The sequence below is a fragment of the Rhinolophus sinicus genome, chromosome 2 (assembly GCF_057876585.1).
Source record: "Rhinolophus sinicus isolate RSI-liver-muscle chromosome 2, RSI-T2T, whole genome shotgun sequence".
Lineage (NCBI taxonomy): Eukaryota > Metazoa > Chordata > Mammalia > Chiroptera > Rhinolophidae > Rhinolophus > Rhinolophus sinicus.
In genome coordinates, this window is record NC_142502.1 from 122245768 (window position 1) to 122261864 (window position 16097).

The window sequence follows — 16097 nt, forward strand, 5'->3', positions numbered from 1 at the left end:
GGGACACCGTGTCACTGACAACACACCCCAGGCATGGAGGACGTCCGACTTAAATGAACTGGCTTTAAATCTAATGTTGCTTATTTATCACTTAATCACCGCGGTGGAGGTGGCGCGGGGGTAAAGGGAAGTTTCGGCTAAAATGAGGGCAGACAGAAGACAAACGTCTGGAACCTGGGAGACAAAGAGACACACAGAGACAAGGAGCCAAGTGACCACATGCTGGGCTCTTGAACCTGCTCATGTGACATTTCAGAGTCTCCAACTGGTTTATTTATCAGTTCTCTAGAGGTGGAAATCCTACTTTTGAAGGGGGCAACAACTCCGTCACCAACATTTGCCCAGCTGGCCACTTGGATTTCTGCCTGTTTCTCGGTCCTGGCTCGTGATGACCTCCACCCTCGCCTGGGCCCACACCCTCTGATCCATCGTATCTGTTGAGACTCAGCTCAGGCCTCTTTTGCGAAGCCTTTCCGGGCGACGTTCACCTTCCCCAAGCGGGGAGCCTTCCTTCCGGGCGCCCTGCACGTAACAAACAGGCTGGGCTCTTATGGCCGGTCTCCCCTGCTGGCTGTCAGCAACGCCCAACACTGAGCATGGCGGGCCACTCAGGTATGTAATCAATTTTTGTTGAATGAATGAGTTATTCAGTCTTTAAAAATACGATTCAGAAAATCAGTTCAATTCTTTCCAAGACTTCACTGCTTTTAAGAATCACTTTCATTGTCCTATAATTCCGTTCAACCTTACTATTTTTTCAATTCAACAAATATTTATGGATCAACGATCTACATTTGTTTATGCCAGCCTCTATAAGAAATACACACAGGAAATCAAGTGGAGGAAACATAGACAACAATAGCCGATGTATCATCAAAACTTACAGAGGAAGGAAAAGGAACTACGGCTACAGAGGGTTAGATATCAAGGAAAAGTAGGACCTTTGATATTTTAAAGATGCGGGAGAGAAGCCATCAGTCAAGAGTGAAAGGAACAGGAACAAAGGTAAACAAGTGTTAGGAATAATGAATCGTTTTCTGATGCTAGTATGAGAAGTGGAAAAGAATAGAAAAACAGGTTTGGGGTCAGCTCAGACAAGGGCCCCCAAAGTCACTTAAAGAGGTTGTTCCTTTATTCTGTGGTTAATGAAAAACATGGAGGTTTCTACACAGTTGTACTGGAACGCTCTGACACAGACTCCCAAACCCCACAGCCCACAAGGATCTTCAGGAGTGCATTAAAAATACAAATACCTGGGTTACACCTCAGACCTAACAGAGCAGGAACTTTGAGGCTGAAGCCCTAAAGGAAAAGATTCCGAAGGCATTCTCATGCACCATGTCTACAGATTAACTGGGGACCAAGGGTCCACAAGACATTCTTTAAAGTCAACCATCGTGTTCTGGTGGAAGAGAGTTAGTTCACTGACCATCTTTTGAAAGCCACTGATCCAGAAACAGTAGGAGCTCACATGTAGACAGAAAGACAGCAACCACACAGGAAGAGGACTCTATGTCTGTAACCATCTCATCCCTTTAGAAAACTTGGGTAAAATGAGAGCAATGATGTAAATGGATAAAAATGCATCTAATCAAGTTTAGGTGAAGAATACAGGAAGAATTGGTCGCCACTGCTCCTGTCTCTTTTCCTCACTATATTATACACGTAGTAGTTAACCCAAAACAGCCAGTAATGCACAGAATCATCAGAGTGGAGCCAGCTGACAAGACTTGTAAATTGTGAGGCACCTTAAGACAGAGCATAAATTCCCTTTAATAAAATGTGACAGAGAAAAACAAAGGGAAAATGAGTATTACTTAGTTTGGTATGACCAGATAAAGTGTGACCCCAGCCCCATGGCTCATGCCTTGCTGATGTCCACTATACACATTTGGTTTCCCTAGGGGTGGACCCCCCAGGGGTGGCCCCCCACCATGGGTGCCCGCAGGAGACCACTGGGGCTAAAATCTTTGCAACTGTACGGCCTTAAAAAAAAACAAAAAACTCTCCAAACACTGGTGAGTAGACAACCTGTTACCTGGACAGTATAAAAAGAATAAGAAAAATCCTGTCAGCAGACAAAAGAGGGGAAAGGACAGTGAGGACCAGGGAGAAATAAGAAACAAGAGTAAAATTACGTGTGTATGTGAATACGCTCATAGATGGGAAAAGAAAACTACAGAACATCAGAAGCAATCAATAAGAAAAGAGCAGACAGTAACAGCGAAAAGACCAGATCCAGAATAGAAGGCTTAAATTTGAGATCTTCTGCCTATTTCAGAATTAGAGTCAAGAACCTAAGAGGAGACAACACTAATTGGAAAACTAGTGAGAATAACTTCGGAAAGAAAAAAAAAGCCAAACCCATAGTAGGTCAGCATTAGTAAGAGAGATAAGCCCAGGAAAACAGGAACCGGAAAAAGGAGGGAAGGCCCCCATGCTTGAGAAGCTTGTGTGAAACGGAGACAGTCAGGAAAGGACTCACAGTTCAAGAGGGAACAAGTGGACAAAATTCTCAGGTGAAAACCAGAGCACTGCCCTCCTCCTTACAGATCTTAACCCTAAACCAAAGCAGCATCTCTCGCACTGCAGCAAGTCTTTAAGCTTTTTGTCAGTGAGCGTCATCACTTCCCTCCGTGGATAGAAACTTTTGTTTAGCAAACAAAATGAGAGTTGAAGGGAGAAAGAAAGGCGGCAGCCTAAAGAAAAGGGACCCTTCCTTTGATGTGTTCTTGGGGAATGAAAAATGATACATCTAACTTAAATGCTTTGCAATAAGTACAGTAAATGCCACCACTAATTTTAAAAGCCTATTTCATCCGAGGAACTGTGAATCAATGCAGCTTTGCTTTTTAATGCAAAAGTGTTTAGAAATATATTACATGTGAAAGTGTGTTGACATATTAAAATGGAAGAGTTTTCTTTAATCACGTTATGGTGCTTCATATGGCCACTTGTCACTATCTTATAAATCAAAGAGAATTTATCATGGAAAAAACAAAATCAATACACCTTTTAAACGCTGTTTTGGGGGCACTGGCTCTTGTGTTCTTGGGGAATCAGAATGGCCAGAATTGTGTCTCAGAGTAATACTAAAAAAAGAACAATATTTTAAAAAAGGAAAAGAACAACAACAATGAAAACCAGACATAGCTTACCATTTTTTTGACTTCAGCCGGGGAGGAGGGTTTCTGGGAATGAGAAACAGTGCTCTCATTGGATGCATGTCACAGAGAGCTGGGGAGAGGAGACGGTCGTGTCAGTATGGCACTTATTACTCATTCTTGATCTCTAGGGCTCACTCATAGTATCAAATACCCTGTCCCATCGTCTGCTTGATATGCTTTATGTCAAGCAGTCCAGTTACCTAGTTATGAGCCCTAGGGCACACCGTGGCTTCCCATGTAAACATAGCAAAATATGAGGAGGACGAGAGTAATAAGAATACACAATTTCAAACAGACATTGCAAAGTTTTCATGGTCAAAGATAAACATTGATTTAAAGTCTTACAAGAGTCAACAGCCTAAGTTTCAAAACCATCTATAATATTACAATGAAAATAATTTTATTCTATAGGGCTGTTGTGAGATTAAATGAGACCCTGCCTGCAAAGGCCCCACACAATGCCTGGAACGCAGTAGGCAGTTAGCCCTCCAAAATGTCAGCTATTGTTACAGCTATTATTGCAAGGAAACAGCAAAACTGAGTAAAATGAGTAAAATGGAAACGTTGAATGCTGTGCTCTTACTGCTTGTACTCCTCACTTGCCCAACAAAGGCGTGTGAGGTACACAAGTACACACACTGTGTCACAATAGGCAACGTGCATTTTCACAGGTTTGTTACCTTCACAAGAATCTCACAAGGCAGCTGGGAAATGGGGGCCAAAGAAAAAGATAACACTATTCCACTGTGACAGAAAACTGAGACAAAGGGTCAGGCAATACGTCCTTGTCTCAGTTCCTCAGAGGAAAGCATGATGGAACATATGGTGTTCAAGACAGATGTCATTTCTGTATTGCACACTAATTCTTAGTTGTTGGTAATTTGTCTTCATTCATTCAACAAAAATTTATTCAGCAACAACTATGTACCAGACAATTACACGTTCTTTGTGTATATCTTTTTTAAAGGGGGAACCAGCAGAAAATGCTGTTTTTTCCTTTCTTCTCTGCAATTCTACCCCGTCCCTAATCAAAAATCAATTTTATAAAGTTGTCACTGATTTAATCCAAGGCAGAAGCAAAATTTCGTAGGTAATACAAAAACAAACAAAAAAAACAAAAAAAAACCCCACATTATTCTACACATAAAAAGTTTTGCCTCTATGTGTAAAGTCAAAACACAAATAATACTTAAATTTTATGTGTTAGGACCGGTTTCACCGAATACTAAGTTCAAATTGCAAAAGGAAAAAGTACTACCTATTATCTGATGTCACCATAATTTCACGCCACACACCTTAAATAAATGATAATGTAGCCTGCAGAGATCAGGGAGATCTGTGAAAGGAATCATGGATGCTAAGAGTTCCTTTTACATCTAAAACTTCACTGTATTGATGATTCCTTCATCTAAACGCCCACCAGGAATGACTTTATCCATGAAGCTGTTCTTTGGGAAGCCTTGAAACTAGGTTTAAATTACATATAACAACTGGGCTATACAGGAGAGAACATTACTTACGGGGAGCACCTTCTGCCATCTCAATAGCTGTAATGCCACAAGACCAAAGGTCACTCTAAAAAAACAGAACAGTATGTTATGGGTAGAATATTAGCTACGGGGCCACGAGCTTACCATTGCTGGTTACTAACACAAATGACATATACACACATTTTTGCCTGTTTTATTCACCTTGTATCCCCAGAGTTATGGCTCGCATGTGGTAGGCCCTCAGTAAATATGGACAATGAATAGATAAAGGTTTATCAACCAGTTTCTTAAAATCCAAACAAGATTTTTAAAAGTAGGTAATGGATGACTACTATCATTAGCATTCTTTTATTTATATACTATCCTAACACAGGAATTACTTCAAGTTTAAGGGTTTCTAAGTAAGTAATTATACGTATGTGTGATTACAAGTATAAGGATAGGCCCACAAATGTCTCCCTTATTTGTACGGAGTTTTCTATACTATTGTGGTGCAAAGGAGAGGTTCACCACCTTGCTTAACTCAATGACTAATTGTAGCAGCACCAATGGTGGGAGAACAGAGACGTTCCATGCTCCCCGGTGTGATGCAGTGGGAACCACACCTCTGCTCTCAGGGGATCTTGCGAAGGTTTTTCCTTATACTGAGTCTCTCCATCATATAGGAAAGAAGCTAAATGACATTATAAAGATGGAAAAGCGTAAATTCGGAAATGGTAAGACAAATCTAGAGGGAACATTGCCTCTTCAGTAAGTCAGTGTCGTGAAAAAAAAAGGGGGGGGGGGAGGGAGGGAATAGTCTTGATTAAAAGATACTCAAAGGCCAAATAACCAAACACAATGTCTTATCCAATACTGAATACTGGTTTGGAGAAAGCAGGTGTAAACCAGCTGGGTCTAATTATGGACTCTATTTAAAAATTGTTTTTCATTTACTTACACATGAAAATGTTTTGGAGATGTTGGAAAATGTTTTCAAATGTTACAGATGTAAAAGATACATTAAAGAGTGAAAAGTCATAAAGTCTATACTGTATTCTAAAATACTTCAGCATATAAAACAAAATAAATAAAAATTCCTCTGCTCCCTGGGCTGAAGTTGAGTTTCATTAATTGGGTATTTGTAATAAATACTGAAATACACTGGAGAGTGTTAAGATATGAACTTAATTTTGAATAGCATGTAACAGGTACATTAACCGTTCTAACTCATTAAATAAGGCAAGGGAACTTTTCTTTTTCTTTTTAAAATAGTTTTTGTTAACATATTCAACCTGAGTCTAATGATCAAATATGGGTTTTATACCAGGATCAAAAAAGTGCATTATTGATACAGGTCTCTAGAGGTCACTCTAATAATCTAAAAACACTTGTGTACCCCAATCAAAGCGATAAGCTCTTTAACAAGACTCAAAAATTTCATGTAGATGAAGCTATTGCTGTATATCCTGACAATATACTTTTTAATTAGTATCTGATTATAATATATTCTTCAAGTTAAAAGGATAGCAAACAGGGCAGAAGCATTTCATTTCCTCATGACAAAAAGTTCTCTGTAGGCTGAAGCGGCCCCGACTGCCCTAAAAGCTTTGCACTGCTTAGTAAGGAGGGGACAGGGGGTGCGGAGTGGGCAGAGAAGCCTGCATCTAAGTGCTGTCCTGGCAAATATGCACCTGCAGCAGGGGGCCCATGTCATCCTCAAAGACAGCAGGAAGGGGACGAGGGGTGTGCGACGTGTAAGCAGAGCCCCCTACCTCCGGGATGGCAGGGACCTGGTGAAGGCCAAGAAGCCAGTGCCACTTACTCTGTAATCATAGGTGGCGTCTGGGTTCTCATCACAGGCGATGACCTCCGGAGCCATCCAGTAGGGGGTGCCTATGAACGTATTTCTCCTTCCAACGGTCCTGTCGAGCTGAGCACTCACACCAAAATCCACTGGGAGGAAGAGAGTGGAGCACAGTGAAGAAACAAGTAAAACGCAGGAGTAGGAAATGTGAAGAGGAGGTGTCTGCAGAGTAAACTGAGACAGTAATACTTCATGAACATGCAGCCTCCTCCAGGCCACCAACGCCACGGAGCCACGTGCCTGTCTGGAAGCTCCTGGGAGGCCTGTCCCCAGCCACCTCTCCCAGCTCCCCCGACAGCGGCCACCAGAGGGACTTTCGGGTGAGCTGAGATTTTCAGTGCTAGCTGGGAACATGCCTGGGCAAACAAGACCGAGTCACAGAAAGCCCCAACTTCAGGAGAACTGGCTGAGACCCGCGTGACTCAGCTCCCTAAGCAGCACTAGACACAGAAAGAGAAGAAACCCACAAGGGTTTTCTGGAGAGACCACAGGACTGAATTAAAGGGAATCAGGCTAAATCACATGTACACTAAGAAACGCTTCCCCAAGGACCTGGGCCTTGTGCTCGTGCTTCACAGGGCCTCCTCCCTCCCACCCAAGTGAATGGTGACGGGGGCTATACGAGCGTGGAGCCTGGGCGGCAGGGCTGGCAGGAGGACCGCTCCGTGCAACGGGATGTTTGCCCCCGTCATCAGCTACACACACTGCCGTTGCCCCTGGTCAACGGGGGGCACAGCAGTGGGAGCTGGGAGGCAGGGCTGCCATCATCAGCGGCCCCAGATGCAGCTTCTGTCACCAGGTCAGGAGGCCCCTCTGAGACAGGGACACGGGCAGGGCAGTCGGTGTGGCTACTGCTACCTGGACAGTAGGAATCAATCACCAAGTGATTACCGAGGGACTGTCACAGGCCTAGTACCACAGGGCCAGTGCAGGAAACGCACACAACTTGCGGAGTTGTTTGGAATGAGAACAATTCGAGTGCCTCCAATCTTAGCTTTGAGGGGATTTTCCAAGTTGGCGGACTATCCTCCACAGACCACCAATAAACACGGGCACTAGGCAAGAAAGCAATAATGAAGAGCCTATTTATAAAGGTTAACTACTGTGCCTCAGGTTTTTGAAAGGCGAACCAGATTCTTATAAGCGTAAAGATTTTGTGTATGTGTGATGCTTTAGGGGAAGAAAAACCATTTAAAATCTGTTTAAAAATATGACCCATGACAAGAAAGTGGGATGGGAACAAGTTCAGATCCAGGTAAGGAAAACCAGAAATATAAAAGAGCCATTGTAAAGTCATCTCCAGGAAGACACTCTGGGCTCCATCCATCATGTGTTTACTGAGCACCTACTACATCCAGGGTACTGTGCTAGGTGCTGGGTAAGAATACCATGACAAGTAAGATAATCCTCGTCACTGCATTCCCAGAACTTATATTCTGGTAAAGAAGGCAAACAAACAGCTCCATAATTATAGACTGTGATCAGTATTACGGAGGAAACAAGCAGTAGGACCCAATACAGATCAGAGGGCCAGGGAAGGCCTCTGTGGATGAGGGAGAAACTGCCACTTCCAAACGGGACAGTGTGTGGGAAAGTTCTGAGGCAAGTGCCAAGGAAGTTAAAAATGACTGACTGAGGAAGAAGAGAGAAGTGAGGAGGGTCACAAAGTGAGGCTGGAAAGTGGCATGGGCTGTGGCTTTTTAGAGGCCACGGTAAGAAACGTGGATTTCATTCAAAGTGAAACAGCAAACCATCAATGGTCTTCAAGCAGGAAAGTGATGTGACCTGATTTGGACATGATTCTACCACACGGAGAGCGGAGGGGAGATGTGTGGGGGAGGAAGCTAGAGGCAGACAGAGCAGTAAGCCCAGCTCCCACTTGTTAAGCTGAACAGAAATTTAAAAATGCGGGTGATGGACTGTTAGCTGGACGCACACTGAGTGCAGCACTGCTGCTCGGCCCAGGTACCAGCGTCACACCCCATGGCCCGTCCATCACCTACCGAGCTTCACTTCTGCATTCTCGGTCAGCAGCACATTCTGGCCCTTGATGTCCCGGTGAATCACATGATGGATGTGAAGATGCGCCAGGCCCTACACAGAAGGACAGGTTGGAATTTTAGGGCGTTTGTCGCTCTAAGTACATAGGCAAAAACACACTCTTTATGACAAAGTGCGCGTGCAGGCCAAAGGCTTTGTGAACTATATTTAGCAGCACATACAATTCCATCTTTGTGCGTTTCCAGGAAGACATCACCCCGCACACGACACAGATAGAAAGCCGTACCCACCCCAGTTGCTCTGGGTCAGGTCCCCCGTGAGCAACACCACCATTTCTAGCTGCCCCTGGAAGAAATACTGCAGATGACCATCTGCACTTTCTCTGCTATAATGTGTGCTATTTGAATACAGGGTGGTTCCTTTCCCACGCTACACATCTATCTTTCAGTGGGTGACCCCGTGGTATATTTGAACTAGACACATTCCAGGGGAAAAGCGGTGGGCGAGAGTGGGGTTTCCGGTCTGGCTCTGGGACACTGCCTGGTTTTCCCAGCACCAGTGACACACTGTTAACTGGTGATCAATCCCACCTCCCCCCCAAGTGTAACACCGTTCTGCCACCAAAAGAGCTTTGTGTTCAAAGCTTTTCTTTCCCAAGGAGATAAACCCTGCTGGGCATATGGTGCTTCTGATGACCTCGTATCTGGAAGGAAGCCCAAGAACATGTCTCTGGTGAGAGATGGTACAAGAACACAAGCACATTTTTGCGTCCAAATATGGTCTACAAGGCAAAAGGCACCATTCTCACAACTCGTTTACTTATTCCGTCTTTAGTCCAAGAAGCCACATCTATAGCCCACCTCCTTAAGATACGGTAACCTATTTACTCTGAAACGTCTCAATTCAAAAAAGGCCGATGAGAAATAAGGGTTTGATTTTCCTGCTTCATTTTATGGGGTTTTATTGTTATCATGACTTTCTATGAATTAAATACAACAGCTGCTCTAGAACACTCATTCTTCTAGCACAGGGTTTCTAACCAATCATTTACTAGTCTGCTTGTGAAACAGAATAGAGCTTATTTGACGGCTGTTTATTTTTCCACCAACAGGACATGCAGTGTTACACCACAAAGCACTGACTACGGGGGAAAAGTACTAAAAATACACGGTATCTTAGTGCTATAGTTAGCAAGACGGTCCCTCCTTTCAGCATGAAATAACTTTTGAACAGCAAAAGAGACAAAAAATATGCAGCTTCCCTTATTCTTTCTACTTTTATTACTTCAGTTCATTTTTTATTCTCTAACCTCACAAAGCCCCTTCTCACACGTTTATAGGATTATCTTAGCAACACAAGTACCCACATCTTCTCAAACAAATGAGGCCTGCGTGCCCTCGTGTTCTCATGAGCAATAACGTAGGAGTCTCCTTCCCCGCGGGCGCGGCAGGCAAAGTAAGGCTGCTGCCGCGCGTCCCCCTGCGCACGGTGTGGCTCACGGCCCTTAACCAATGTCACCCTGAGTTGTGACTGTTCCAAACAATGAATACAGTCTTCCTGCGTGAAGCACCTGGGAGGGAGGGAATGTGTGTGTGTCCAACGCCTCCCACGCTGAACGCCAAGCCACAACTCTTCTTCCTCAGCAGAGATGACAAGTCCAAATACACAGTGATACGCATTCTAGACCCAAACGTTTCTCCTGTTACTATCTCGCTCATGGACACAGAACGAGGAGGAGTCAGAGGCTGCCTTCACTACTGGTTATGAAAGGTTGGAAGCGCCCCTACTCAACAGGAAATATTGGCTGAGAGCAAAATTTGTGAAGTGCGTGTGGACTGGGAACGCGGCAGTGGGCGGGATGCCCGTGCTGGCTTTGTTGCTAAACGTTCTGGTCCCAAGGGTTTCTGTGGGCTGGCCCAGGAGAGCTTTGTTACTGACGTCTAAGGCCTACATGCTCAGGACTCGCAGGCTTTTGAGGGATCCTCACACAGCAGCATCTGAATCTAACATCCACTAAGGAAGGAGGACCAGTTCTGCCATCACAGACATTAAGCAGCCCGAGCTGCGTCCTGGGTTATCTGCTTGCAGGTGGCTGCCTCCTTTCCCATGAGAGCTCACCCCCTCCCCACCACACCGTGTTCTGGTTACCAAAACTGATGCTTAGTAACTCCTATGATAAACACACACCAGCTTTTCATCCACCGACTCTTCTCGAGGCTCTTTCTGTTTTCAGTTCACTTAGACTTTTGTTGTAAGAAAACCCCCATGCTAGATGAAATGTAGATAAAGGAAACGCATTTCACATGCTCGCTGACATGGGAAACACTAGCTTCACCTCAAAAAGATGTCCATTAGGCCACTGTATTCAGACCCAACAGGGGCTTCAAACTGCCTGGGCTCCTTTCAGACGTTGCCCCAGATCAATGGTGGCAACATAGCTGCGTATACTTATTACACATGGTAGGTGAACAATGCTTGCTTGTGCATATAAAAAATGTGAATTGTCTTTGGTGACTAAAATGCATCTGATGTCTCAGACATTTACACTAAAACTTACTTCTCTGCTTGAAAAATCCTACACTGGAGTTACACATAGTAATGTGTACGTGTGAGTGTGTGCTGACAGCAGAGAATAATGCCACCTAATATTTACTGAGAACTACTTGTGTAGCCACATGTGACACGAGATGATTCATATACACTAACTCATTCAATTCTCGTCACGATGTACCCCCATCCTAGGCTCGGTACCCACATTTTACAGATGAAGGAAGTAAGTCCTAAAGGTTGAGTGACTTTGCGAGGGGGTGCAGGAGATGACGGGCCTGGGTGGGACCCAAACCCGAGTCTGTCTGACTCTGCTGCCCACACTCTGACCCACCCGGCTAAGTGGTTTAGTTATTAACTAACAAATACATCTGCCCATTCACTGAAAACTCACAGCACTGGAGGGTGAGGTACTTAGTGTCCCACTTTTAGGCTCTGCTTCCTATAATAACTATAAAAAATAGAACCCTCAAGTTTTAATAATGAAATTTGAGTTCGATTATAAAGAGATGGCTCTCCCACCTCAGCCCCACAACTAGTTTTCTTAAAGGAATGGTCAATTTTCAAGAGCTCTTAAAAAGAAATTAAGACTTATCTTTAATGAATTCGAGATGGCATTTTTTAAACTTCCTCCTCTATAAACAGTGGGGTAAATTTACCTACAAGTCAAAGATAATTTTTTTTTTATTGGTGAGAGAAGCATAAGAATTAGGTTCCAGTTTAACTCCATAGTCTTTATTTCTAAAAGGTGGAGGGTAAGTGAAATCCAAGTCATGTCACATGCAAGCACGTGACGCAAGGGTAAAGGAGAGAGAAAAACTGGGGGCCAACCAAAGCAAAGAGGCCCACTCAGTCACACACACTTTCCAAACATGGACTATTCCTCTCCTTCTACCTGCTGTCAAGATGGCCCTACCATTGAAAGGAATCGTTTAGAAGCTGCTAAAACAGTAGTTTCAGAAACTTACTCTAAGATCATAAGCCAGCTTTCTAGTTGGCTATAAATAACATGAAACATTAGAACTCTTCCTCACAAATACTGCAACAGATTTGAACAGTTAATGCCAAAGTCCGTAAGATGATTTTGAAAGTCAGCATTCAGCACCATTGATACTGATTCACAAACTTAGACACAGGATTCCTATAAAAACAATAATTAGCGATTCTTCCTCTTCCCCTCCACTCTGATTTTCTTTTTAACACCTGGAGATGAACTCTGGGAAATGCAAAAAAAAACTATTTTTTGTTTCACTCTGCTTTGTTTAGATACTTGCCAGAGTCTACACCGTGATGCAACTTAAACTATCAAAGCCACCCAGGGACAGAGTCCTTGGTGGTCACAAAAAGAATGACCTGCAGAGCTGTAATGGATGCAAAGTACTCCGGGCTAGCAGAGTGGGAAGGAAAACAAAGGACCCGTATGGGGCACCAGAGCCATGCACTCTCCTTACCCTCAAGATCTCCCTGGAGATGTAAGCTATCCAGTCTTCTTTGAGCGTGTTCCCTTTGGTGTTCTTCACGAGGTCCGTGATGGACCCGGCCCCGCAGAACTCCATCACAAGCTACAGGGCAGACAAGACACAGTGTGACCAACACACACCGGCAGTCAGTGAGGCATCAGGCTCTCAGGACACACCTGAGAAGTCAGACAGCACAGGCTGACCCCCTCTGGCCCTTCCTGCACATCTGGGCACATGATCATTTTGGAGACAGCCACATTACTGAGAACGGTTCCCCAGCCGATTTATGTGTCTTTGGTCCAGGAGAGTCAGAGTTTCTGATATTCTACCGCACATCGTCCAGTGCAGAGGTTCTAGAGTGTTCTCTCTCCTAAGCACATGGACATGGCAGCAGCATTTTGTTCTCCATCAGTGTCCCATCATCAGAAATCTGATATAAATACTCCCTAACATTATTCCTCATCTGCCAGTCAAAGATGTTCTATTTTTCAAACGTTATGATTCTCAAACTATTTTATATTAACTAGGTTTAGTACAAAAATGCTATTTTTAAGCAATACACAATTTTTAACAATACATTATTTACTATACCTAAATGTTTGAACAATATGAACACAAGTATATTTTTAAAGTACCTAAGAAAATGAACTGAATTGAACTATTCTAAAATTTTACCTATGATGGGATTTGGGCAATGGAAATGAAACTAACTAGGTCCCTTTTACTTTCCCAATTTTTGCAAATTTTCTGCAATGGCTTTTTTTTAAAAAATTAGGAAAAGTATTCATCTATCTCCTTGCTTCCTAAGTCCAGTACCTTTGACATAACTAATGTGATGATCACAGATCCAACAGTAACTCATTTTCATCTTCTTGAATGGAAATGTGCTTAATAAGAGATGGACGTGAATTTGTCAATTCTAGAAATTTCCTTGGAACTACCTATTTTTTTATAAATGATTATCACTAATATTACTAACAAATTACTGACATAAGTTTGTTTACTTGCGATTTGTCTCTCACTTCTGGGTGGTAAAGAAAGATGCATTTACTTAGGCTTCCATATTAATTAATTTCCACAAATAAAGTTTTTCTCGTATTGCTTTTATTTTCAAGCTCCTAATTTCCTATCTGTCTACATTCCTTTTAAAACGTGCCATTTTATTCCTGAAACACAAAGTTAACTACTTTCCAGGCAAAGTGAAATCAACATCAAAATAAACATTCAGTACACTGTCAACCAAGAAAGAAACCCGCCACTACCCCTTTTTCTTTGTTGTTCTCCCCTCTTCCCCCCGAAGGTCTTCAAGGCCCTTGGAACCCAACCCAAGAGGACGCCCACAAACGCTAAGGAAACATGTGCCTACCCAGAGCTGGTCATCATGTCCTGGAGGGCTCTTTTTAATGAAAGCACCGTAATATGTTGCAATATTCCTATGATGAGAGTATTTCTTCAGCATATTTATCTCCAGTTTGATTTCTTCCTCTTCATCCTTAAGGAAAAATAAAAATAAAATGTATGGCTTCTGAATGATGTGTGTGATTTTCCTCCACCCCCACACAAGGAATAACACAAGTCCCCTTTCCCCCCAGCAAGAAAGAGAGATCCATTCCCTGTATCCTCGTGCCAAGACCTGGGGACCTGACGGGGATTCATCCTCTGAAATGTGAGTACAAGCCATGAAAGAAGCACATGAAGTATAAAAGGTAAAGATAAATACAGGCGGCAGCACGGAGCAGAGGGCACTGGAGTCCCAGCTCTTCCCCTAACCAAGTGACCTCAGCCAATGGACTCCACTTCCCTGGGTCTCAATTTGCTCATCTGTAAATATGGGAGGGGGAAAAAAGAGAACGGACCAACTGACACTATAATATTTCACCAAATTACTAGGAAAGACTGTTTTTTTTCTAGAAACCCTGTGTGAACCCAAATCACCCAGCACACTTATGGCAGAAGTTGTCACCTCTGACAACCTCGCACATGTGCAGATTGCTGAGTGCAGACCAGCCCAGCAGGCCCCGGCGTGCTTGGTGACAATCCACCCTTCACCCAAAGAGCGCCAGGTGAGTCCAGTGAACCCCAGTCACAAAACACCACTCAGTGACAGCAGGTTGTACTACACTTGGCTCATCCCCCAGCCTCTTGCTTTATTAACATAAGATACACAGGGGAAGGAATGCAAAGTTTGTATGAGAGCAGAGCAGGAATGACAGAAACAGAAGGTGACACAGGTATGGAAAAACAAGTGGCCCTGTGAATGCTGAGAGCTGCCAGTCTCCGTCTTTCTGTCATATACTCTCCTGGGGAAGAAATGGCACCAGCACGCACATTCGGCCCCTGTGGCAGGCACATGACACGGAGAGATGGTTCTGCCAATCCACCTGCAGAGAGTCGTGCTAAGGAAGATAGGTAGCATGGGAATGAGGGGAAAGCAGAATTAAAGTGAGAAGTAAGAGAGAAGGTGCAGGAAAAGAGAAAATCAGCCTTGGTTAGTAAGAAAAGCAATGTTTGAGGGAAGACAAAGAAGATCAAGAAATTTCTGATAATCGGATTCCCTTGACTACGTATGGTTTTTCAAAAGGAAATAACTGGTTCCCCAAAACTTCACTACTGTTCTACACTGACACACTCATCCCACTTAGAGCTAATATTCTTCCCTCTCCAGAGAGGACTTGGGGTTGCTGAGCAGGCTAGGTGCAGGTGTGTGCAGGTGTGAGAAAGAGAAGACAGAGCATGTGACTGTGCGTGCACACGCAGAGGGAAGGGAGGGGCGGCTCAGCTGGCTGGAGTGCGGGCTCTCAACCACAAGGCTGCCGGTTCAACGCTCGCATGGGATGGGGGCTGCGCACCACCCGCCGCCCCCCCCCCCCAACTAGATTGAAAACAGCAACTGGACCAGGAGCTGAGCTGTGCCCTTCGCAACCAGGACTGAAAGGACAACAACTTGACTTGGAGCTGATGGGTCCTGGGAAAAAACACACTGTTCCCCAATAAAGCCCTGTTTCCCTTCCCCAATAAAATCTTAAAAAAACAAAAAAATAAAAAAATAAAGGGAAGGGAAAAGAAGGTGAGACAGGCAGAGACACACACGCAGACACACACACACCCTCTCACTCTGAAGAAACTTACTATTATTGCCTAGAATCTCCAAAAACCATTCATAAGGCCTCACAGACCTAAAGTAAGTTTGGTTTGCAAATATTGCTCTTTAAGATGAAAGCTGCAACATCACTAATCAGATATTAATGATGAGGCCAAACGAAAAAATGTTTTCAAGTATAAACTTTCAGTTGTACATTACTGCCTTAGAAACCAGATACATTAACAAAACATGTAATCATCTTAGAACAAGATTCTCAAAATGTTGGCTTCCAGCTTGGTTCCAAGACATAAGTATTAGAATATGACAGCATATTCTATGGGCATAGTTGTCACCTGACTAGCAGGCGATGGCTGCGAATATGCGGTGGAGTCACATGGCCAGTACAGTCTACATAACAGTCAGTGTAATGATTCTCATTGAGACCCTGTAGAGAGGAAAATCACAGCAAATGCCTTTCATTTCGATCTGTGATTTCAACATGGC

The 16097-nt window shown here is 43.7% G+C and overlaps 1 protein-coding gene across 43 annotated transcripts in view; it reads right to left on the reverse strand.

Moving 5' to 3' along the window:
* Positions 1–16097, reverse strand: part of MAP4K4 (mitogen-activated protein kinase kinase kinase kinase 4) — a 188747-nt gene that overhangs the window by 53844 nt on the left and 118806 nt on the right. For all 43 annotated transcript variants that reach the window (XM_074332434.2, XM_074332410.2, XM_088796006.1 and 40 more), the window contains 6 exons: positions 13878–14003; positions 12503–12613; positions 8507–8597; positions 6462–6592; positions 4688–4742; positions 3159–3237 (listed from right to left, as the gene is read on the reverse strand). In XM_074332434.2, coding sequence (XP_074188535.1) covers positions 3159–3237; positions 4688–4742; positions 6462–6592; positions 8507–8597; positions 12503–12613; positions 13878–14003 — 593 coding nt within the window. The remainder of the gene's footprint in view (positions 1–3158; positions 3238–4687; positions 4743–6461; positions 6593–8506; positions 8598–12502; positions 12614–13877; positions 14004–16097) is intronic.